The sequence below is a fragment of the Monodelphis domestica genome, chromosome 1 (assembly GCF_027887165.1).
Source record: "Monodelphis domestica isolate mMonDom1 chromosome 1, mMonDom1.pri, whole genome shotgun sequence".
Lineage (NCBI taxonomy): Eukaryota > Metazoa > Chordata > Mammalia > Didelphimorphia > Didelphidae > Monodelphis > Monodelphis domestica.
The window spans coordinates 716,511,759-716,537,609 of NC_077227.1; the positions used below are offsets into that span (position 1 = coordinate 716,511,759).

The following is a 25,851-nucleotide window of genomic DNA, read 5'->3' on the forward strand; positions in this document are numbered from 1 at the left end:
GTTTTCTAAGTCAATATGTAGCCAGCGGAAATTCTTATGTATGCTTTAGTGGCACCTATTTATAGTAGATTTTGACATCATTGCCTTAGATCCTTCCCTCTTAGATGAGACTGAGAGACTGGATAAATGATCTATAAGCACATTAGGACCTCAAATGCACAAAATTCTAGGATTCCTCCTCTTGACCTTCCCCAGTCAGTCAGAGTTTGTCTTTTGTGCTGGGGAGGGGGTATGAAAGAGAGGTTTGTCGCTGTCCAGCAACTATCCCTTGAGTATAGAAATGCGTATAAGGGCAGAGGGAACTTCAAAGACTTAAGCTTCCCCATTTTAGGGCCTGGAGAAATCCAGGAGTGGCACTTCCCAGAAAGAGCACAGAATAGCTGAAGTCATGTCTCAAGAATTTCAAAACAAGAGTCTATGGATGCTTGCAAGATCAGGTTTAATTGTTACCTTAATTCTATTGTAACGATATTCAGCATCTCTCTAGGCATTATCTGTCCAATTTCTACAACTATTGGAAAAAAGATACCATTCTCCATTTCCTAGTAAATGAAATGAGAAGTCTTTGGTCTTTGGCCCTAGATGAGTCAGGAACTCACCAGTTAATAACTCAGAAATCTGTTCTGCTCAATCTATGTTCCCGGTAGGAGACTGCCCTCCTATGGGGCTCCAACCTTCATGATCCACTGTCTTTCCAGGATGGTGCTGGCCAGGAAATTTCTTAAGAGTTTATCCCTACCAAAGCCACAAGGTTGATTCCATTCCCTTTAGGGAAAAATTGGCATCTGTGATCAAGGCTAGCTGAACATAGACACAAGTAGTCTTCAGTTTCCTGAAGAAGGATTTCATTCCAGTTTCCTCTCCCACTTTTCATCAGGCACAGCAAAGAGAGGTGGTCTCTATGCAACCAGCGTGGATACAAAAAACCATGTGGATGGGCAGAATCAAGGAGGGATTGAACAGGAAAGAAAGAAATAACTCATGTCATCTGGCATTTTTTAAAGTCCTAAAAATTCATATAGACATAAATCATCCTATAATTTCCATCAGGCAGGTAACCCATTCTCCCTTTTGGACCAGCAGCAGCAGCAGTACCAGCAGTTGCCCTCAGACTATGATGTTCTTTTGTCATTTACGACAGCAGTTTCATGGAGAGAGTACTGACCTAAAAATTAGAATATCTGGGACTAAGTTTGTGACATTGGGCAAGTCGTTTCATATTTCCCTGATACTATTTCTACACCCCTAAAATGGGGATTATAATTGGTTGCATCTCCTAAAGTTGATTGAGGAAAGAAAGCACTTGGTAGACTGAATGTAAACTAGTATTGTTGCTCAAAGAATATGAAGTAGAACAAACCTTCCAGATGATGTAGTCCAAATCCTCATCTTTTAGAGATGGAAAAACTAGGACCCAGATTGGTTGGTTGGTTGGTTGGTTTTTTTTTTTTCACTTCAAGGCTGCCTGCCCTTCATGTACATCTCAACCATAAAAAATGTTGGGAAAGAGGAGTAGAGTGTAATTTGCCTTGACCCAGCCTCTCTCCTTCAGGGATCTTCCCTTCACTTAACAGATAAGATCTCTTCTTCTCTAGCCTCTCCTCTCTCCTACTGACCTCTCTGATTCACCTCCTTCTCCTCCCTCCTCTTTTCTGAAGACTGTTCAGCTAACACTCATTAACACATGTTAATGAGCATTAATTCACAACTCTGCTGTTCCTAGTGATGGAGCAGGTGGGGAGCAGGAAGGGGGTACAGAGCTGCCAAGAAGCTGCCGGGTAAGGCAGGCATCTACCAGGCTGTGCTTTCCTGATGGCAAGGTCCTGGGCTAAGCTTCTATGGCCCAGGGCACAAGGGCAATGCCAACATGCCCATCGAGGAAGCACCGGCACTAAAAGTCTTCATTTTCTCCAAGAGGTGGTTCAGAACCTCCCTTGGTCAAGCTTGGACAAACTCTGGCCAAATCCCCAGAGAGCAGAACTGGGCTAGGTCTCTTCCTCCCCACTTCTAATTCTGGACGGCTCTGTGAATCCTGACCCCAGTGAACCCACATGCTCCCTCCACAAATAGAACAGGATGGAGACAGTGTGGGGACAAGTAGCTAGTCCATCCCACTTCCCTCGGGATCCCACCATTAGTTTCGGCAGGTCCCTCTTGTCCCAGACGTGGGCTGTGGGCAAGGTGAGATCACCAGGATGGAGAGGAGGAGGGCAAGTCATCAGAAAGTCCGATGGGGCAGGCTCATCACGTCCCCTCCTCATTGTGTACCTTCCTCAGGATCAACGCTGCCCAGTCCCATCCTTGCCTTCCAGATCCCAAGACTCGTTCGCTGCATCCGTGCGCCCTCTAGTGGGGGCCGCTCCCCGCGCGCACTCTCCCGAGGCTCTATATAAAGGAGGAGAAGCGCCTGGGCTGGTTGCAGTACTGGGGATCCAGAGCCGGGGAGCCGCAGGGAGAGCGCAGCGCTGAGCCTTGGTCCGACCCACCCATCCATCATGGCAGGACAGCAGCAGCCTCCTTACCTGCACCTGGCCGAGGTGACGGCGTCCCAGTTCCTGGACATTTGGAAGCACTTTGATGCTGACGGTCAGTAAGAACTGAACTTTATTTTTCTAAGCCAACCCTGGGTGCTGATGGTGGAGAGGGTGGTAGGAGATGGGGGCGCAGGGAGATGCCGGGGCAGGAGAGGTGTGTGTCCACCCATTCCCGTCCCGGGGCTCCTGGGGCTCCACACCTGGTCTGGCTTTGGGACAAAGTCCGTCCGTTCTCGTCGACAACTGCCAAACAACTTTTCCTCCCAGAGCAGTTTAGGGATGCTTCTCTCTGGCTTTCTCCTCTCCACTGCGGGCAAGTTAGAACATTCCTAGAGAGATGGAGAGGGTGGACGGAGTCTCCAACCACCGCTCCCAGATAGAATAGTTGGCTGGTTCTAGCTCCTCTGTCCCTAAGGTCGCTGCCTCGAGGCTCAGGTCCTGCGCACTCCCCCCTTCCTAAATGAAAACCGCATCCGGAAATCCCCCGCCTTTTATCCTCCAGATTCTGCCTTTAGTTTAATAACTGAGCCCCTACACTGCCTGCTGCTAACCTGTGACTATGGGGAGGGGAGATGCTCCTGGGATTTTAAGACCTGCCCTCACTTTGGTCCCTCTATGCCAGCTGCTGTGACCTCAATCCCAAACCCATTTAGATCAGGGATCCTTAATGTGGACAGTCTTCTCTCCCCAAGCGGAAGCAGTGCAGGGTGTGGCACCCCAAGAGCTGGGCAGGGCACTAGAGCCAGGGTGACGCTGAGAGGCCTCTCCTTGAAGATCTAGCAGAATGGGAAAGGGAGCCAAAAGTACTGGAAGGTCTAGAACCGGCCATCTACATAAAGACTGGGTGCTGGACAAGCCGACCTCTTGATGTTCCTTCCAGCACAAAAGCTCAAGGATTCTGCAGAGCTGTGATGTAGTCAGGCATGAAAGCTTCTTGCTATGGTTTTGCATGGCCAAGGAAATCTCCTCCATCTGTTCCAAAACAGTCGAACCAGCTCTCTGCTCAGAGATCTTAGCTAAAGGGAGCACCCAAAATCCTTTTAGTGGAAAAAGTGTCCCTCAGCAAGATTAGGGAAATGGGGAGACTGATGGTCATGTAGAAGAACTTAAATTTCTGAAGCCCACTCAGATTTTCCCCACCATGAGCACATGAAAGAAAGAAGTGAGAAAAGTCAACAAGGACTGAATTCCAAGGTTCAATCTTTTGTTCTACCTCAGAATAACCACGGGCTGTTTTCCTTATAATGCCTCAGTTTCCCAATTGGTCAAATTGGGGATGACAGAGAAACAAAAGGGAGATTGGTCTTTCAAAAAAGTATGTGTCTATCAAGTCTCTTAAGGGACTTAAGAAATGAAGAACTATCCTCAAATGATGCATGCAATTCCCTTAAGGATCCTTTGTTCAATTCTCAGCTCCAAAGACTTGCATGTGATTGAAAGAAATTTGCCAGATAGCCAGGTTATGCCAACCCTCTCTTGTCAAACAGTTTTGATAAACTGGCTTTGTTTTTCCCCCTTTAGATTTTATGGGGAACAATATAAACCCTTGTTATTAATTACACAATGACACTTGTATAAATTATACTTTCAAAGCATTTTCACATCCTAATACCCATGCACACTCCCACATCATGTCTACACCAGACCAGATTGATTTTCTCCATTTTATGCCTGAGGAAATTGGAAGACTGGTTCAAAATTTTTTTCCAAGGCCTTGAATAAAGTAGAGGTTTAACCAGGACTAGAACCTGATCCTGTCTCGATTCTATTTCTCTTTATGCCCCTTGGCTCATCTGTTTGGGTCGGACAGTAGTTTCCAGGAGTATTAAAAAGGATTAGTATGTAGTTTGTCTTATACGGGGTCCCAGAGGCTCAGACCTAGAGTAGTTGTCTTTATTCCTTAGATATGAATCATTCCAGAGAAGGATCTTGACTCCCATGAGTAGCCTCAAGAGCCCTCAAAGGCCACACCTCTCTACCCCAAAAGCCCTAGTCTAATAAATAATAACTAGTATGTCTATGCTGTTTTAAGGTTTTAAAAGCACTTTACATATATATTAATCTATTTGTTCTTCACCACAATACTCTGAGGTATGTGGCTTTATTATCCCCATTTAACAGATAAGGAAACTGAGGCTGAGAGATGAAGTAACTTGTCTGGAGCCATATAACATAAGGATCTGAAGCTACATTTGAACTCAGGTCTTCCTAACTCCAAATCCTGCACTCTATTCACTGAGTCACCTCATCTTTATGGGACATACTACCAATAGGGCAAAGGGAAGGGATTCCTCATTTACTTTCTCTCTACATCAAGTACAGAAGTTTCAATCTCTCAGGAGTTTTCTGAGAAAGCATTTGAGCAAATAATTTCACACCAGCTCTCATGTTGTCCTCATGAACACAATGAAGGAATATGGGCAAAATGGTAGTACAAGTAACTAGTTTTGGAATTGGCTGAATGACCAGACCCAAAGGGTAATTCTTAATGGGCTGATGTTAACTTGGAGGGGATCCCTAATGGAATAGTCTACAGATCCTTGTGCCATTGAACCTTTTTACCAGTTTCTTGGTGGAAAGAAAATTTGCAAAGGATACAAAGCTGAGAGGAAGAGCTAGCTATAGCTAGCATCATAGCTGTCAGAGTCACGATACAAAACAAAATCATGGCAGGCTAGAATGATGGGATGAACATACCAAGATGAAATTTAAATTGGGATAAATCTAAATTTCTTCACTTGGAAAACTCACTTTCACAAGTATAGGATGATGGAGGTATGGCTAACTAGACAATGGGGGGGTTGCAGGGGGTGAGATATAAAGACTTTAGTTGACTGCAATTTCAATGAGTCAATCGTGTGATGTGGCAGCCCAAAAAATAAATAAATAAATGAAAGAGACATCATGTCCAGAACAAGTGTGACAGTTCTCTTATACTCTGCCCTGGTCAGGTCACACCTGGAGTCTTACATTAGGTCTTGGAGCTATAGTTCAGGAAATATACTGACTACATAGGGTTCATACCAAGTAAAATGACAAAGATGACGAATCCTTGTGAGGAGGACCAGTTGGAGAAACTAAAGATTTGTGGGGAAGAGGGTAAAGGGAAGACAACACAATAACTTTCTTCAGAAACTTAAAGAACATCAAGTGAAAGAAGAAAAATAAGAGCTGGTATTTGCATAGTGCCTCAAGGTTTGTCAAAATGAAATGCTTTACACACCAACCCTGCCTTTTGTCAAACAGTCACAAGGTACTAATTTGATGCCTGCAACACATGATCTCATTTGAGAATCACAACAAGGTAAGCTACTAGAGGTATTATGATGTCCAGAGGGAAAGAGGGCTTAGATTTGTTTTGTTAAAGCCCCAGAGGACAGACATAAGAACTATGGATAAAAGTTACAGAGAGGTAGATTTAGGTTCCAAGTAAGGAAAAAACATCCTAACAACTGGAGCTGTCCAAAAGAGGGAGGGGAGGCAGTTCCCTGTCACTGAAGTCCTTCAAAGCTGAGGCTGAATGACCATTTATCAGGAATGATAGAGAAATTCCTTTTTTTCTCATCCAATGAACTGGATGACCTCTGGCATCCTTCCTACCTTATCTATCCTGGGATTCAGTGGGTGTAGATTTAACGAGTTGGAGGGAACCAATTAAAATCATAGGACAACTTTTCAGAGATGAAAAATGACTTTGGGAGGACAACCAAAGGGTACAACTAGCCTGGAATTCAATAAAGGGAGGCTGTGCCAGGTATTTAGGTTCTTAGTGCAATTTCTGTTGACTCTCCTCTCTCCACCCACTGACTTCCTCCTTTACTCTTCTGTCCATCCCACCTGCCTTCTCCTTGGCCCCCTCCAGGACTCTCCTTAATGGTGGGGTTTTTTATTTTGTTTTTGGCTCTGGCACCCTTCCAACCCCTAAAGCTCCCACTGCCACTCAAGCCCTCGGAGACATTCCAAGAAAGCCTCCCCTGGCTCTCCTAGAGGCACCTGGGGCTCACTAGAGTCCAATTATCAATTCCCTACCACCTGTGAGAGGCACTGACTCCCCATTCTCTTCACCCAGTAAACAAATGGAGAGGTAGATCCTTGGAAAAAGCTGGAAACTGAGGTATGAGTGCAACTGATTCCAGGCATCACTTCTAAAACCTTGGGAATAAGACTGTCTCCTCAGTAGAAAAAAGGGGGAGGATAGTCTTTTGCCAGGGAGATGTCTTCTTTTGCAGGGAGCTGTGTCCGTCATTTTAGTACCTTTCTCCAAGGTGATGTAATATATTCACATGGATTCATTTCATCGACTCTTATGACTCCACTTTGGGGTTGAGAAGGAACAGATTTTTTTATTCCCATTTTTGAGAATGGAAATCTGGGGCCCAAGTAGGAGAGAAGTACCTCACACTTGTCACAAAGCAAGGAAGCAGCAGAGCCAGAAACCAAACCAAGAGGTTGGTTGTCCAGTCCATGAACCTATTCCACTGATTCTTACCCTGAGGTCTTGGAACTTGTGTGTGTGTGTGTGTGTGTGTGTGTGTGTGTGTGTGTGTGTGTCTAACCATACATAAAATATTTCAATGTTGTAGATTTCTTATAACTGTATTTCAACATAATTGGTTTCCTTTGTCATTCTCTGTATTTTATTTTGCACACCATGAAACTATTCCAATAAGGAGTCTAAAGGCTTATTAGTTTGTCACCAAAGGAGCCCAGGATGCAAAAAAAGGATGAGAACCCCTTCTATAGACCCTCCTAGAGCAACCTTTCCAATGTGACTGCTGCTGTTCACACTCTCCATTATGCTGGTGTAAGAGAAAAGCTCAGGCTCTCAAAAGTGGTGTTCCTGAAAAGCAGCCCCAAGCCATTATAGACATTCATGCCATTGTTTGGCAATCCTTGCTCCCTTCCCTATGATGTGATGGGGACAGTGTTAAGATGTCATTGCTCTGAAAAAGGCAACATTAAGGAATCTTGGTGGAACAATGGATAGAGTGTTGGACGTGGAATCAGGAAGACCTTAGTTCAAATCTTACTTCATGTACTTTATTTTTTTTAAACCCTTACCTTCTGTCTTAGTATCAGTTCTAAAATAGAAGAGTCACAAGTGCTAGGTAATCAGAGTTATGTGACTTGCCCAAGGTCTCACAGCTAGGAAATATCAGAGGCCAGATTTGAACCCATATCCTCCCAACTCCAGACCTGGCTCTCTAACTGCTGAGCCACCCATCTGCCCCCTTCATGCACTTTACAAGCTAAATGACCCTGAGCAAGTTGCCATTTTAACCTCTTTCAGACTCAGTTTCCTCATCTGTAAAGATGGGGATAATAATGGCACCTATCTCCCAAGGTTGGTGTGAGGATCAAACAAGATGGCACACATACAGAGCTTACACAAAATTTAAGATGTTCTATCAAGGCTAATGGCTATTGTTATTATTACAAGCTAAAATCAGCTGCTGCCAGATCATAGGCAAGTGATGCCTTTTGCTTACCCCATAAAAGCCAACACATGTTCAAAAGAGGCAGGCTGGCATCCACCATGTTCCCTATCTCACAGGCAAATGGATGTCAAGATGCTTGGAAGGCCAGTACCTTTCCATTGCTGCTAAGGGGAGAAAAATATTAGCCAGACCAACAGTCAGGGGGAGAGAAAGAAACCAGAGCTCAGAATATCCTGATCTAAAACTTTACACAATGTTCTCACACTAGAAGCAATGTAGTTTAATGGGGAAAGGGCAAGAGTTCAAGTCCTACCACTGGCAAGAATGCCAATTTTGAAACCTTTCTTCTAGGCATCTCTCTATAACACAGTGGTAGAGAAGATACTGACTTGAATCAGGAGAGGAGATGTCCTCATCTGGAGGCTAATAATACCACTGAAAGAAGTCCCAAATCCCAAGTTATGAGATGATATAGAATCAGAGGAGCATTGAAATGGAGGTGGAGAGGCTCTTTCTATCCAACCCTTCTGTTTTACATTTGAGGAAACTGAGGCAGAGAATGGTCAAGTGACTTACCCCACAGTCACAAAAAAATAGCTAGTAAATTTGAGAATCTGTTTGAGAACATCAAGTTTATGTCAGAGCAAGGAGTGCCCATTAGATTGTGAGTTCCTGGGGGGGGTAGCAAGGTAGCTCAGTGGATTGAGAACCAGATCTAGAGACTGGAGATTCTGGATTCAAATCCAGTCACTTCTTGGATGTGTAACCCTGGGAAAGTCACTTGGCCCCCACTGACTAGCCCTTATCACTCTTCCATCTTGGAAGCAATACACAATATTAATTCTAAGTCAGAAGGTAAGGGGTTAAAAAAAAATTTTTTTTTAAGATTGTGAATTCCTCAAGGGCAGGGACTGTCTCTTGTCTTTCTTTGTATCCCAGGCACTTGGCACAGTGCCTGGCACATAGTGGTGCTTAATAAATGTTTATTGTTTGTCTGAAGAGCATCCTCTCAGAGTCAACTGGACAACTGTCTGATGGTTTAAAAGTAAGGACATTAACAATTACAGCAGCAATAATAATAATAGCTAGCCTTTGTATCCTCACAATGACCCTAAGAGTTTTTTTCATTATTTTACTTTTATTCTTTTAAATTTTTTATATTTTTTTTAGATTTTATTATTTTCTTCACTTTACAGATAAGCAAACCAAGGCATATAGGTTATGTGACTTGCCCAGTATCCCACAGATGGTAAGGGTCTGAGGCAGGATTTGAACTCAAGTCTTCTGACTCCTCACCTTATCTATTGTGCCTTATTGCCCTCTGGGGTGTACCCTTGCTAATGTGGAAGGCTCTTCATCTCACTAAGAGACCCTTCTCTTTCTTAGACAGAGGTAGCAATAATTTTTGAAGGTTTTGTTTATTTCTGAAATACTACTCCCACCTCCGATCTCTCTTCTCATCCTCAGCTGGCCAAAATGGAGTTGTTGGGTTTTAAAAAAAAACCAAGGCTCCTCAGGCTTGCCAGAGGGCACTTGTAGGGGGTAGAGGACTGACCGCAAGCACCACCCTGGTCAATGCCATGATCCCTACCCAGCACACCTTGTTTACTCCTCCTCCAGACTCAAGCAATTATTCCAACTCATCCCCTCTGAGAGGTTTCCAGGATTAAGGAAGCCCTTGAGAAATTGGTCCCAACCCCCAAGGAGCATCAATTAATAGCCGTTCAAGCTCGGAGTATTTCAAGAACAGCCTCTCAGCCAATGGCCTGACAGGCTCTCTCCGGTGATGTATTCCATCATCTTTCCTACATCTTGCCTCTCTCCTTTCTCTTGCTACCTAGTGGCTCCACCTTTCTCCCCTTCCTTTTTGTATGCATTTCTAGCATATCCCCCTTCCCTCTCGGTCCCTGTCCCTCCCATTCCCCAGTCCCAGGCATCAGCCCAGAGAAAGCCTCTGAGCATCACCAGACTGGGGGGCCTCCATCCCACTGGAGTTCCTTCCACCCGACAGACCCCAGAGTTTATTGGCCAGACAATGTGTTTCCATTTGTTGAATCCCTCTGGCAAGTATTAGGATACAGACAGGAAAGAAGGGGAATACCCAGACGCCGCTCTAACTAGAAAATGTACTGAGTAGATGCAAACTAAATTAACAAATGCATACAAGGAGGATACAAGAAGACACAGACCACCTCCCAGACACCCACTGGGGACCCATCTTTGTCTGGCTCTGGGTAACGAGGCTGCGCATGTAACTGCTCTCAAAAAGCTGGCTCCATCCAGAAAACAAGAGCCCAACCGCCAGACGGCTCACAGATTCTCGGAGCTGTCCATATTTATGAGTTACAAAAGGGGAACCAGAGCATCTTCTGTAGACTCAAGTAATACTAGCAATCTCTAGAATCTATACAGCCTTTAAAGATTTGCAAAGCGCTCGATATATTCTCTTACTCCATCCTAAAGACAATTCTTCGATGGAAGTACTATTCGTATCCTCCCCATTTTGCAACCAAGGAAACTGAGGCAGAAAGGTTAAGTGATTTACCCAGGGTCAAACAGCTGGATCTGAAGCAGGATTCAAACTCAGGTCTTCTCCACTCCAAGTCCAGTAGCCTATGCAACTGGACCACCTAACTGGGTAGGTCAGATAAGCCTAAACACAAGGGTTGGTAGCCCCCAAGGATATCTTTAGTCACTCTCTCTTTATCTGTATGTCTTTCATCCCACTCTGGGAGAAGGGGCTGATCTGACTGACCTGCATCACTCAGGTTGTCTGAGAGAAACATCTTTGGGTGCTAACTTGATCAGAACATCTTTGAGTAATTTATTTCTCAAAAAAAAAAAAAAAAGGTAATCATTGATGGAATTCTTTCCTCCTGAATTAAAAAAAAAAAGTATATCTTTGGGTTATTTCTGGTCATTCTATTTTATTTTTGCTCTTAAGAAAATTTGCATCTTGTTCATCAAAAGAACATCAAGCTACATTGAAAAAGAAGACTTACATAGATGTGTGAGGCATTTATTCAGCCTGTAGAAAGCATGTTTTTTTTTCTGGATTTAAGTATTCAGAATTTCTACCACAAGCCTGTGGGGTGGGAATGACTATGCCAACCTTCAGGAAGGTTGGGAGTGGTATGGGCTTATTGTACCAGCAAGCAAGCAGCAAGGAGAGGACGAAGGGAACTGAGGCAGGGTCTCCTGTGGGCTCCAGATGGCCTCTGAGGTCCCTTCTGTCTCTAGGTCTATGATCTCGTGATCCCTGTGGGTTCTGGGGAAATAGAAGGCAGTCCAGGCCCCTAAGGATTTTTAACCTTTCCTTTGTTGTGTCTGGCAAAGCCCATGGACTCCTCAGAATAATGTTTTTAAATGTATAAAAAAAATACAAAGGATAACAAAGGAAACCAATTATAGTAAAATAATATTATCAAGCATATATATGAGTATATATACATGCATATATATATTTATTTGTTTGTTTATTTACTTATTTATTTAAGTTCATGGCTTTGGTGGAGAAAGAGACAGGCCTGGAGATGGGAGGTCCTGAGTTCAAATGGATCCTCAAACACTTCCTAGCTAGATGACCCTGAGCAAGTCACTTAACCCTCATTGTGTAGCCCTTACTTCTCTTCTGCCATGGAACTTAATATCAATTCTAAGACAGAAGGAAGGTAAAGGTTAAAAAAAATAGTTCATGGTCTCCAGATCAAGAACTTAAGGCTAAATGGAATTGCACATCAGCTACAGGAGGAGATAGAAAGAACATGAATCTTGTAACCATGGGAAAATATTCTAAATTAATTAATTAAATAAAAATTTCCAAAACTTAAAAATTAAAAAAATTAAATTTTAATTAAATTTTAAAATAACTTAAGGCTAACAGGATTTATGACAAGGTACAGAGTACATATAAAAACTAAAACAAACTCAGATACTTCCTAGCTGTGTGACCCTGGACAAGTCACACAATTCTCTTTGCCTAGCCCTTGCCCTTCTGCCTTAGAGCTGTTACCAAGACAGGAGTTTCAAATAAACCAAAAAAAATAAACTAAAGCAAAATTAAAAGCCACATAAGTAATAAGTTGTGCAGTACAGATATAACTGCTCAGGGAATTCAGAGACGGGAGCTCTAAGCCTGGAGGGCAGGAAGCCTCAGATGGACCCTGAAACATCTGGTGGGGAGGGTGGAATCTGTATGGCAGAGGGAGTTTCATCACCTACAAGTTCCCTATCTGGTCCCAAACTCTCCCTTTGCTACTTTATTAATATTGCAAACGATCTGGCGATTTCACGGATTGCAAGTTCAGAAGGAGTCAATAGGAAAGCCAAAAAGCCAAAGGCTAGAAGAGGCAGAGGGAAAAGAACAAGAGGGGGTGATTCTACAGCACCCCTACCCCTATCAGGCCATTTATGTAGCCCATTCCAGGAGCCAGAGCTTGAGAAGGGTGCTGATGAACCAGAATGCACCCAGAAAACAGTGACTGGGGCAGGGAGAAGCCTGGAAACTGTCATACAAGGATATGGTAGTGTTTAGCCTAGAGAACAGAAGACTTAAGGATAGGCAGGATAGACATCTTCAAGTCATTTCTAGTCATTTTATTATTAAATTAATAAATTTAATTATTTTATTTAATTTATTATAATCATGTTATTATTTAAAGGGCATAAGTGCCCTTTAAATAAAGCATCCTGGTCCAGCTCAGAGTCTAGACCCAATTGAGTTGGTTTTGGTTGAGTGCAACCAAGAGTCTAGTTTTTTAAGCAGAAGAGGCACAAGCATGATTCCAACCTATTCTAGTCCCATGTCAGTAGAGCCCCTGGATGATAGGTTGGTGCCGCCATGAGAATTCCTGCCCTCATTGCTTCTATCTTAGAGCCTTGTCTCATGTGGAATGGGAAGAAGTGGAGACCTTATACTCTTGATTAGTCTCTTTGTTTGAACTCCTCAGGCTTCACTTCCTTTTCCATCTCAAACCCATTTGGAACCAAGAGCCAACCACTGATACTCCAAGAGGTAACAACTGGAGGATTAGATATTCTTTCTTTGTATCCCCAGTGCTTAGCCCAGTGTCTAGGATGTAGTTGACATTTAATAAAGCTTGTTGACTTGACTTGACTATAGAGATTTCCAGGCACAGAGTGACTGACATTTTAAGACTGGAATGTAACTCATTCATTCTAACAATATTTGTAAATACAAATCTCACAGGGATGCAAAGAGGCTTCTTTCTCTGTTCTTATGGCAGGGTTCTCTGGCACTGATAATGTATTGAGCCTATCCATTGAGGAATAGCTAAACAAGTAAATGAGTGTAATGGAATATTACTGCGTTGTAAGAAACAGTGAATAAAATAAATTCAAAGAAATCCAGAAAGACATCTATGAAGTGATGCCAAATGAAAAAACAGAAGCAGGAAAACAGTGCCTAAAACCATGGAAATGGACAGCACAACCACAAAACATTTTCACCGGAATTCTATGAAATCAAAATGTCCATGATTGAAAATTACCACAAAAAAATAAATAAATATAAGAATACACCTCCCTCCCTTCTTGACAGAGATGGGGAACTCTGTGGCACTGTGACAACCTCTGACTTTTAGATAGGATTTTCCTTTAACCAAGAAGATGGATGGCAGATGGACGTGAGCCGTTTCTTGGCACAGATGGAGTGTGGAACTCTTCAAATAATGCCAAGGGTTTTTTTTTCAGTTTGCTAGTTTTACAAACCTGTTTTTCCCCCTCTTTTTTATTCTTTGTTTTCTGGGAAGACTCTCTGGGAGGTGTGGGCGAAGGATATATGCTGGGAAAGGTGATAAGAAACAAAAGATATCCTTTAAAAATTAAGTTTTTAAAACTGCATCAATCAGTCAAGAAGCACTAAATATTTGTGATCTCAGTATTCAGTGGAAAGACTGTTACCCTCATTTTGTAGATGGGAAAACAGAGGCACAGAGAGAACAAATGAACTAACCCAATACAATTCACTGTAGCATGCCTATAAAGTCAGAAAAAAAAAGACCCAGGATCCTTGGTTTCCCAGATTAATTCTCTTTCTGTGCTGCTGTTCATGGGAAGCAGATTTGTTAAAAGGTTAAGAAAAACTGGTAACTATGGTAACCACATCCTTATCCATGCCCAGAAGTGAGGGGCTTACCTAGTGGGCAGGAGCCCTGCAGATGTTGCTTTTGAGTGGAACCAAGAATCTAGTTTTTTTTTGTTTTTTTTTACCCAGAAGGGGCACAAGCATGTTCCAGCCCCATATCACTAAAGCCCTTGGATGACAGGTTGATGTCTTCATGACAGAACCTCTAAGTGTTTAATAGCATCCTAGGAGGCACTGGTGTGCCAAGTGTTTTCAGCATACTTGATATGGACAGGACTGGCCTCAGATGGGCAGGGCCTGGGTCCTAAGAAAGACATTTGCCTGTAGATGCTTTCAGGTTTTTTAGAAAAGTGAATGGACCGCCGCCTTGGCCAGGAGCCCCAGACCTGTCCCTGCTCTCTACTTCTCCTGCGTCTGAATCCCACACGCCCACCTGGACCTCCAACCAGCTTGGTCTAGAGATGCTCCAACAGGGTACTAGACTTTTAAAAAGTCAGGAGACGGGATTTCTGGTTTCCAGCCTGCCACCATCCAGCAAACCTTAAGTGAATTATTCGACCTCTGGGTTTAGGATTCCTCGGTTGAGGAATGTCGGATGGACGTGACCCCAAGTGATGGTGTCCTCTTGACTAAAAGGAAACTGTGAATTAAGTCTGAGGCCATCAGTCACCACAAAGAGAGACAGGGGAGAAAATACAGAGGCCATAGCATTGGGGCTGGAAGAGGTCAGCTAGTTTAAGCCCAGTTTTACAGAAAAGGAAAAGGAGGACCCAAAAGGTGAGTGATTTCCCCAAAGTCACACAGACTTTGTCATCAATAACAGAACTAGGATTCCCGTTAAGGTCTTCTGACTTTGGATCCATTTAACAATATTTCCAATGCATTTTTCTTTAACATCAAGGGAAACCATTAAACAGGCAACTGCACTGTTCCCTGAAATGCCACCTTACCCTCCCCAACCAACCTGTCCAATGAACTAATTTGCTTTGGCATTTAAGGAGGTCTTGACATTTCCTCTTCCAGAAGCCTCCCGAGACTAATCAGAAGAGATGGGGCATATTCTTCTCATTCCCTTCTCCCCCCCTTCCCTCCCATTCAATATGCAATGCCAAGAAAAAAAAATGATCCTTCTTTTCCTTTCCTCCTCACATTTCTATCCTGGACTTGCAGACGGTATCCATAATTCATGTCACTTATTTCTCTACGTGTTCAATATTTAGTGTGTGATTAATAATGTGCTGGACACGTGGAGGTCCCTTTCCGGGGTTGTCGAAGTCTAAAGTCCCCTGGGTGAGGGGAAGAGAAGGAACTGAGAAATGAGATTCTCAAGAGGCCAAGAGGAGACATCTTACTCTTTTCCCCCTACAAATCCTAGAGAGAAAAAAAGGAAAGCAACAAGCATTTGTTAGGAATCTACTAGGTGCCAGGTACTGCACTAAGCACGTTTACACATATATCCTCATTTAAATCCTCACAATCACCCTAGGAGGTAGGTGCTATTATCATCTCCATTTTATAATTGAGGGAACTGAGGCAGGCAACAGGTAAAGTGATTTTCCCAGGGTCCCAGAACGAGGAAGTATCTTAATCTAAATTTGAACTCAAGTCTTCTTGACTCTAGTCCCAGGGCTCTATCCCCTGTGCCACCTACCCTACCTTTGAAGAGGTCTTTTCCAATCAAGACACTGTGTTTACTGATGACATCTCTATTTTCTTAGACAAGCCCCTTGACTTCTTTGGGACTCAGTTTCTCCCTGTGTAAAATAAGAGTTCTAATGGGCTAAAAAAATTTTTTTGAATTATCCCTGACAAGTTACTCAATTGCACATTCCCTCTGACTCAGAGAAGTCATTATGGTTTTGATCCCCTGAGAAGTTAAAGATCAGAAAAGACCCAGAGGTAGAAAAATATCCAGAGCAGCAAAACAGCTAGAAATGAAATCTGTGCCCAGCGATGGGGGGTGGCTGAACAGATTGTGGTAGATGAATAGAAGAAGATATTCTTGGGCCCTATGGAACAAAGATTGGGAGGAGTTCAGAAACCTGGGAAGATGTGAATGAAGAGAAACAGAGGGGAAAAGGTAAGTCTAAAGAACAATGGTCATGACTACAACAATGCAAGTTAAAAGTCCAAAATGGGCCATCGTGGCTTGACTTTTTCCATGGAACAGGCTCTGAGAAGGGATGCTGCTTGGTTGGTTGGCTTGTTCGGTTATCTGTTGTGTCCGAACAACATGGGTCCTTTTTGTTATTTAATTGCATCTGATTCTTCATGATCCCATTTGGAGTTTTCTTGGCAAATACTAGAGTTTACCATTTCCTTCTCCAGCTCATTTGACAGATGAGGAAACTGAGGCAAAGAGGATTAATTGACTTCCCCATGGTCACACAGCAAGGAAATGTCTGAGGCCAGATTTGGACTCAGGTCTTATCCTCGATCTACTGGGCCACCTAGTTTTAAAATCTACTTGAACTAAAATGAGGAAGCTGGGGTCCCTTGCAGCAATTCCTCTCTGTGGCTATAAGTTCTGTCTTCCATGAAACTTTCTCTTATTCCACCTCGGATGAAGCCTGACCCATGCAGAACTCTTAGTGCTGTATTATCTTGTGTGTATTTGTGCACGCACATGTGTGAACTGTGTCTTACAAATTCCACTGTTCTGCCTCCAAGGGGAGGGCAGTATCCCCCTATAGTGCCTAGCCCAGAGTCACACAGTAAATATTCAGTGAATCTTTGTTTGGTTGATTAGGTGATTTATTGACAAAATGACAATTCCAGCCCTCGCATCACCCAGACTTCCTTCTCACCCTCTTCCAGCATCATTCCCTGGCCCTGTGCTTGATGGCTGATTGTTTTTCTCATCTTGCAGGAAATGGATACATTGAAGGAAAAGAACTAGAAAATTTCTTCCAAGAATTGGAAAAGGCAAGAAAAGGAGCTGGCATGGTAAGGAGGATTTGTGTTCAAATTTTCCTTTTTTCTTCCCTTGCTTGCACTGACTCTCTTCTGCCTGTAGCTGGAACCTGGACAGAAGCCAAGCCAGTACCCCTGCCCAAGGCTTGTATGGTTTTGTTGAAAGGTAAAAGGAGCTGGTACCTTCCTATGCCTCTTTCTTTCCTTCCCTCCCTCCCTCTCCCCACTTCCTTCCCTTCTTCTCTCCCTGCCTTCCCTCCCTCCCTTCCTTTTTCTCTTTTCAGTTTCTCTATGCCACTCAGGCTAAAAGTACAGAGCCATCCCACTGCCGATCCATTCACCCCTCCTTGTCAGCCTGGGGACCCTCTGCTCTTGGGGACTTAGGGCAGACACTATTCCATCTTAGAACTCCAAAGCTCAATAATCTACCGGCGTCACTACAATTGCACACCTCCATGCCCAGCTGAGTTTTTGTTTTCCAGGGAAGAATGATGCAAATACTATGGAGCAGCTGATCCCTAAATTGAACAGCTACAGAGCACATTCCCGATTACTCTACATTCAGAGTTATTCGTATTTAGAAACCTACAAAATGAGTCAGAGAAAAAGCTCAAAATGTCTTTCAACTACACCACTGGATGGACTGGCCAGTGAGCCAAAGAGCTTGCTTGGAAACAGACTTCCCAGCCCCTTCCATGGGAGAAATGGCACCAGCAGTGCTCTGTACTTGCCCATTGGGGACTAGGCTCATTGGCCAATCCCTCATCACATCCAATTCAAGGCCAATGCTCTTAGCTGGGCATCAAGAGCTATATAATGGGCAGACACTAGAGGTCAGACTCTCATTGTCTAGTGCAGCCTACAGTTCATCTGACTTGCCTAAAATGAATTCAAAGTTACTTCCAAAGCAATTAGAATAATGAGATTATTTCTACCTTAGCCCAATGGGGAGGATGGGGCAGACAGATGTTCATTCATTAAAAGTCATCACTAAGGCCTAAGGTAAGACTTTTCCTAGAGAAAAGAGCCTCCTCCAGTAAGAAAACCAGATGTTTTCCCCAAATATGACTGTAGATACAAAGAGGACCTCTGAAGTCCCTTCCAATTCTGAAATTTCATGAATTCTATCAAATATTGCCCAAGAAATTGTTTATTATTTTAATATTAATTGTTAATAATTAATTGATTGATAATTGAAATAATAATAATAAATATTTAAAAGTTGGTTCAGACGAACGGCTCCTTAGATAGCAGATGTGGATAGATTTAATTCTTGAGCATCTAAAGGCACACTTGCAAGTCCACTAAATAAGCAACTCCCAAGAGTACTGAAGCTGAAGCTCCAATACTTTGGCTCCAGAAGAAAGGGATCACTGGGAAAGACCCTGATGTTGGGAAAGATTGAAGGCAAAAGGAAGAGGGGATGGCAGAGGATGGCCTGGGTAGATAGTGTCATGGAAACAATGAACATGATGAACAGATTCCGAGAGATAACAAGAGGATAGAAGGTCCCAGGGGGCTATGGTCCATGGGGTCACAAAGAGTCAGACAAGACTGAGTGACTGAACAACAAAAATAGTCCAAAAGCTGCATTATTAGGAGGTGATTAGGATCAAGCAAAAAGAAATTCTGTTCTAAACAACAGAAATTAGCTCTATTGCCGGCCACATGTAACATGTAACATTGTCCTCTCTGTGCCTCAGTTTCTTCTTCTGTAATAGGAAGATGCGATCCTCAGAGACTCTAATTCTAAGTCAACCTTAAATGGATTAGATGGCCCCTTCCTTGTCATTCAGTCATCCAATTGTGACTGACTCTTCATGGCCCTGTGGACCACAATGTATCAGTGCTGTCCATTGGGTTTTCTTGACAAAGATACTGGAGTGGTTTAATATTTTCTTCTCCAGTGGATGGAGGAAAACAAAGGTTACAAGACTTGCCCAGGGTCACACAATTAGATTTGAACCTAGGTCTTCCTGACTCTATCCACTGTGACCTAGCTGCCCAGTAGCCAGAATGACCACTATATGATGTTGAATTCAATGTCCGCATAATGTCTGTAGGATGTGGGGAATGCTAAAGTCCAAGAGCATTCATTTTCATTTGGTTGTAAGGTTTAGGGTGGAGTACAATTAGTTACTATTCAGTCAGACATGCTGAGGCATTGCAACTTCCTTTAGAAATTGTGTAATTAGGACAGGGCTAGGTCTTAAAAAAGTTAAAAATGGGCAGCATGACCTAGTGAAGAAAGAGCTGGGCTTGTGTCAAAGTCTGGCCTCTGACAGATATTAGCTAGGTGACCTTGGGCAAGGGGCCCAGGCAGTTCTCTAAGGTCTCCAATGGTGGTGGGGTTTCTCACCAGGAGGTCCTTACACCAATGAGATCACAATTTTTTAAAAGTGAAAGGAACCCAAACTAGATGAGCCAGCCTGACAGCCCAATGTGGAGAATGTTGGCCGTTATCCATGATGAACAACTAGCTATAAACTTGTCCCATCCAGTACCATGTCACAGAGAAATTCTGTGGGGGTAGCCTAAGGGTTCAAAAGAACAAGTCCATGAGGATCATCTTCTCTTGTCTTTCTGAAGGACTCAAAGAGTGGCAACTTTGGGGAGAAGATGAAGGAGTTCATGCAGAAGTATGACAAGAACTCAGATGGAAAAATTGAGATGGCAGAGGTGAGTTCTTGTGTCCTAATCAAGCACCAGGGCACTGGGGGGGTGTGGAAAGGTGTAGAAGTGGAGAGTCTCATGTCCTTCGGGACGTCTTCCATCTATCCTCTCTGGTTTAGGCTTTGGAGCTACCCTGAAAGGCTGGGGTTTAAGTTTAGATGGAGCACAGGATGGGATGAACCCAAAGGGCATGGGGGAATTCATACTTGCTTCCTGAGAGATGGCATCATTGAGAAGAAGTAAGAACACCTGAGGTCCAAATGGCTGCTTTGTGACCCTGGGCGTATTACTTCATCTCTAAAATAAGAACAGTCCTGGGTGGTTGTGAAGATTAAGTGAGATAACATAGGTAAACTATTTTGAAAACCTTAAAGTACTATATAAGCTATTATTATTCATCCTGTTCTTTTACCCTCCTAGGAAGTAAGAGAACAGCAATGGTTCCTTGGTCTAACATCATGGAAATTTACTAGGTTTTCTTTGGGGAAGGTTGCCTACTCCTGCCCAATACAGGCAGGAGCACTCCCCCTCTCTGTCTCTGTCTCTCTCTGTCTGTCCCTCCCTCCCTTTCCCTCTCTCTGTCTCTCTGTCTCTCTCTCTCTCTCTGTCTCTCTCTCTCTTTCTCTCTCTCTTTCCTTCTCTCTCTCTCTTTCTCTCTTTCCCTCTCTCTCTCCCTCTCTCTTTTTCTCTCTTTCCCTCCTCTCTTTCTCTCTCTCTCCCTATCTCCCTCTCTCTTTCTTCTTCTCCCTCCCTTTCCCTCTCTCTGTCTCTGTCTCTCTGTCTCTCTCTCTGTCTCTCTCTCTCTCCTCCCCCCTCTTTCCCTCTCTCTCTCCCTCTCTCTTTCTCTCTCTTTCCCTCCTCTCTTTCTCTCTCTCCCTATCTCCCTCTCTCTTTCTTCTTCTCCCTCCTTTTCCCTCTCTCTGTCTCTGTCTCTCTGTCTCTGTCTCTCTCTCTCTGTCTCTCTCTCTGTCTGTCTCTTTCTCTCTGTGCCTCTCTCTGTGTGTCTCTCTCTGTGCCTCTCTCTCTGTCTCTGTCTCTGTCTCTCTCTCTGTCTCTGTCTCTCTCTCTCTCTCTGTGTCTCTCTCTGTGCCTCTCTCTCTGTCTCTGTCTCTGTCTCTCTCTGTCTCTGTCTCTGTCTCTCTCTCTGTCTCTCTGTGCCTCTCTCTCTGTGTCTCTCTCTGTGCCTCTCTCTCTGTCTCTCTGTCTCTGTCTCTCTGTCTCTCTCTCTCCTCCCCCCTTTTTCTCTCTCTCTCCTCCCCCCTCCTCCAAATATAGCAGAGCAGGGAGCCCAAGTCAAAATGATGTGGGGCAAATTAAGCCACAAGATTGGCAGTTTCACATGTGCTCATATGGGTGGATTTTTTTACTATGGGCCAGAGCCACTGCTAGACAAACACCAAAGTCAAGGAATTGGGCCTAACTTTTGATCGAAGGATAAAACATGTAGAGTGTTTTGCACACCTTAAAACCTATATAAATGCCAGTTATTATTACTTAGTTCCTCCTTACCTTGCCTATCACTGGACCCTTCCTGGTGGGCTTCTCCCACCTCCCGGCCCACGTCCCAGATGCCCATCTAGGATTTTTTTTCTTGCCAATACCCAGGATTTCATGTTAGAGAACCCGTGTTCTATTCCTGGCTCTGCTATATACCACTATGTAACCGTGGGCAAGAACTTCATATTTCTAGTGTACGTTTTTTCATCCATAAGACCTCTGAAGTCCCTACTAGCTCTAAGACCTAAGAGGCCAATTCTCTCCAAAGCCTTCCATTCATAAGCTGTTATGACTCACTGTAACTGAATTCCAGCTGCATTTTAAAGAGCTCCTACTCTGCCCTTGTATCCCAGGACTTCAGGGGGACTTCAAGGCAGGGGGAGGGTCCATCTTCTTCCACCTCCTCTTCTGCTTCGAAGGGAATAAGCAAAAGAAGGTGCCACCTTGGCAAGGTGGCTGAGAGACCTCCCAGCAGCCAGGTGAAGGATGGGACCTGAAAGGAAATACTCACCAGCCTCTTCTCTGTTCCCTTCAGTTGGCTCAGATCCTGCCTACAGAGGAAAACTTCCTGCTCTGCTTCAGGCAACATGTGGGCTCCAGTGCAGAATTCATGGAGGTAAATTCTGGGGTGTCCTGGGAGGCCCATGCCTGCCTTTCTTCTTCCCATAAGACAGATGCTCTTCCTGAAGTTGCCATTCATTCAGAGAAATAGCCCAGAGCCCTGTTCCAAGAGGAACAGAGCCATCCAAGAAACCAAGCTCTTGGGCTTCCTCTGGGACTGGAGAGGCCCCAAGGTTGGCCTTCAGCACAATGTCCTAATGACCAGTTGGGTCGATCCAACAATTTTCTTCAGGGAGTTTTGAAATACTTTGCAGGCATTCTGTGCCCCTTCATTATAACCCCCCGAGGAAAGGAAAGGGAGAGGGGCGAATGCATTCTTGATTTTTTTTAACTCTTATCTTCTGTCAGAATCACTACTATATATTGGTTCCAAGGAAGAAAAGTGATAAGGGCTAGACAATGGGTTTAAGTGACTTGCTCAGGGTCACACAGCTAGGAAGTGTCTAAGATCATATTTGAACTCAGGACTTTCCATTTCTGGACCTGGCTCTCAATCCACTGAGCCACCCAGCTACCCCCTAGAATGTATCCCTAAAAAAAAAAAAAAAAAACTTATCTTGTGTCTTAGAATCAATACTATATATTGGTTCCAAGGCAGAAGAGAGGTAAGGGCTAGACAATGGCTTTAAGTGACTTGCTCAGGGTCACACAGCTAGGAAGTGTCTAAGATCATATTTGAACTCAGGACTTTCCATTTCTGGACCTGGCTCTCAATCCACTGAGCCACCCAGCTACCCCCTAGAATGTATCCCTAAAAAAAAAACAACAACTTATCTTGTGTCTTAGAATCAATACTATATATTGGTTCCAAGGCAGAAGAGAGGTAAGGGCTAGACAATGGCTTTAAGTGACTTGTTCAGGGTCACACAGCTAGGAAGTGTCTAAGATCATATTTGAACCCAGGACTTTCCATTTCTGGACCTGGCTCTCAATCCACTGAGCCACCCAGCTACCCCCTAGAATGTATCCCTAAAAAAAAAAAACAACTTATCTTGTGTCTTAGAATCAATACTATATATTAGTTCCAAGGCAGAAGAGAGGTAAGGGCTAGACAATGGGTTTAAGTGACTTGCTCAGGGTCACACAGCTAGGAAGTGTCTAAGATCATATTTGAACCCAGGACTTTCCATTTCTGGACCTGGCTCTCAATCCACTGAGCCACCCAGCTACCCCCTAGAATGTATCCCAAAAAAAAAAAAAAAAAAACTTATCTTGTGTCTTAGAATCAATACTATATATTGGTTCCAAGGCAGAAGAGAGGTAAGGGCTAGACAATGGCTTTAAGTGACTTGCTCAGGGTCACACAGCTAGGAAGTGTCTAAGATCATATTTGAACTCAGGACTTTCCATTTCTGGACCTGGCTCTCAATCCACTGAGCCACCCAGCTACCCCCTAGAATGTATCCCTAAAAAAAAAACAACTTATCTTGTGTCTTAGAATCAATACTATATATTGGTTCCAAGGCAGAAGAGAGGTAAGGGCTAGACAATGGCTTTAAGTGACTTGTTCAGGGTCACACAGCTAGGAAGTGTCTAAGATCATATTTGAACCCAGGACTTTCCATTTCTGGACCTGGCTCTCAATCCACTGAGCCACCCAGCTACCCCCTAGAATGTATCCCTAAAAAAAAAACAACAACTTATCTTGTGTCTTAGAATCAATACTATATATTGGTTCCAAGGCAGAAGAGAGGTAAGGGCTAGACAATGGGTTTAAGTGACTTGTTCAGGGTCACACAGCTAGGAAGTGTCTGAGGACACATTTGAACCCAGGACCTCCCACCTCTAGGCTAATGCGTTCTTTTGCTAAAGATAGATAAACTGAGGCCCAAGAGAAGGAAATATCCTGAATTCGAGTCTGTCTTCTGCTTCAGACTCATTGTGTGACTACAGACATCATGTCTTCTTCCCACACCTCAGCTTCCCAGCTAGACGCTGGGTACGCCAAGTTTCCCAGGCTTTATATATTAAAAAATAACCGGAGCATTCAAAGATCTTACATGGCCTTTGCATCCTTGTACAGAACTGACCACGGCTCAAGCAGACCAGGAATGATTTGCTAATAATCTGCTTGTCCTTCCCTTGATCGCTCCCAAAGCCAAATCCAAGCCATACCCACAGCCTGCACTCTGTGTCTTCTCAGGCAAACAGCCAGAGCTTTTACATGGAGATTTTCACAAGTGGAATTCATGTTACTGTTTTAATCGTGTGTTAACTCCATATCCATCTAATCATCCTACCACCGAATTTCATTGCCAAAAAGGGACTAGAAATCGAACCCAAGAAACAAAAAGCCTTCAATGAAATCCTCAGAGGGAATTCACACTGGCGAGGAGCTAACAGTGTCTCAGGGTGGGGGACGAACTTTTGAAATCCCACCATTCTTGGCACCACAAACTGGCATTTGCCTTCAAATGGGAGCCCCATGAAGTAGCAGCGCCAGCTGGGAGGGGATCCAGCACATCCGTAGCCTTCTTTGTCTAATATGTAACTAAAAACGGTTTTTAACTCGTTTTTCCTGCAAGGAAGTCCAAGTACATTCCTGGCTGGCACACGGATTAGGGTCACCTATGCTTGGTTATTCACCTGACTAAACAAAGGAAATAGCTCAGGGTGGCCCATCTCCAAATACACCAATTACCTCTTGAACCCGTCTAACTTCGCTTTTCCATGATTTATTTTTTTTCATACCTAGTTCCTTCTTTTCCTCATGAGTATGCCAATTAGTCAGTCAACAACTATTTTTTAAATGTGTTAAGCTCTAGGATACAAAGAAAAGCTAAAATGGTCCCTGCCTTCAAGAAAGATACATTCCTCAATAGACAGAGCCAGGTCTAGAGACAGGAGGTCCTGGGTTCAAATGTGACCTCAGACTCTTCCTAGCTGTGTGATCCTGGGCAAGTGACTTAACTTTAATTGCCCAGCCCTTACCACTCTTCTGCCTTGGAATCAATACTTAGTATCAATTCTAAGATACAATGTAAGGATTTGGGGAGGTTTTTAAGGGATACATTCTAGGGGTGGCTCAGTGGATTGAGAGCCAGGTCCAGAAATGGGAGGTCCTGGGTTCAAATGTGTTCTCAGACATTTCCCAGCTGTGTGACCCTGGACAAGTCATTTAACCTTAATTGCCTAACCCTTACCACTCTTCTGCCTTGGAACCAATACTTAGTATCAATTCTAAGATACAAGGTAAGGATTTGGGGAGGTTTTTAAGGGATACATTCTAGGGGTGGCTCAGTGGATTGAGAGCCAGGTCCAGAAATGGGAGGTCCTGGGTTCAAATCTGTCCTCAGACACTTCCCAGCTGTGTGACCCTGGACAAGTCATTTAACCTTAATTGCCTAGCCCTTACCACTCTTCTGCCTTGGAACCAATACTTAGTATCAATTCTAAGATACAAGGTAAGGATTTGGGGAGGTTTTTAAGGGATACATTCTAGGGGATAGCTGGTGGCTCAGTGGATTGAGAGCCAGGTCCAGAAATGGGAGGTCCTGGGTTCAAATCTGCCCTCAGACACTTCCCAGCTGTGTGACCCTGGGCAAGTCACTTAACCCCCATAGCCTAGCCCTTACCACTCTTCTGGCTTGGAGCCAATATACAATATTGATACTATGATGAAAGGGAAGGACTCAAATAATAAAATAAAATGAAAAAATAAAGGGATGGCAAGATCTATACAGAGTAAATGAAAAAGGGAGGGCAGGGAGTGAAGAATAGTCCTATCTAGAACCAGAATATCAAGATTAATTTGAGCAGAGTGGGGAGATAGATTAAAAGGGAGCTGAAAGCAGGCCAAATATCTGTGATCGTCCTCCTCTCGGGGGCTGAAATGGTTTGGAATCCATCTCGGGCTTCAGCTCTCCAGAGCAGCACAATAGCTAAAAGGCAGATGTCCCGGGATAATAACCTCCCGAGTCTTTCCCCCTTTCAGCTTTTATCAGCCAAAAACATGAAATAGGTTTGCTCAGAAGCCCTGAAAGGTTTGTGCTCTCAGAGAACATGAATCCCACCTGCTCCGGGCCGGCGCGGAGGCTCTCTAATTTTAGCCAAGCATCCGGACTCCTTT

The 25,851-nt window shown here is 43.8% G+C and overlaps 1 protein-coding gene across 2 annotated transcripts in view; it reads left to right on the forward strand.

Moving 5' to 3' along the window:
- Nucleotides 1-1,452: 1,452 nt before the first annotated feature.
- Nucleotides 1,453-25,851, forward strand: part of CALB2 (calbindin 2) — a 36,057-nt gene continuing 11,658 nt past the window's right edge. Inside the window, exons 1-5 of one of the 2 annotated variants that reach the window (XM_056811635.1) lie at nt 1,481-1,778; nt 2,278-2,586; nt 16,948-17,024; nt 19,581-19,670; nt 21,697-21,777. In XM_056811635.1, coding sequence (XP_056667613.1) covers nt 2,496-2,586; nt 16,948-17,024; nt 19,581-19,670; nt 21,697-21,777 — 339 coding nt within the window. In that variant the 5' untranslated portion in view covers nt 1,481-1,778; nt 2,278-2,495. Of the gene's footprint in view, nt 2,587-16,947; nt 17,025-19,580; nt 19,671-21,696; nt 21,778-25,851 lie in introns of both variants that reach the window. The other variant, XM_056811634.1, reaches the window with a different exon arrangement.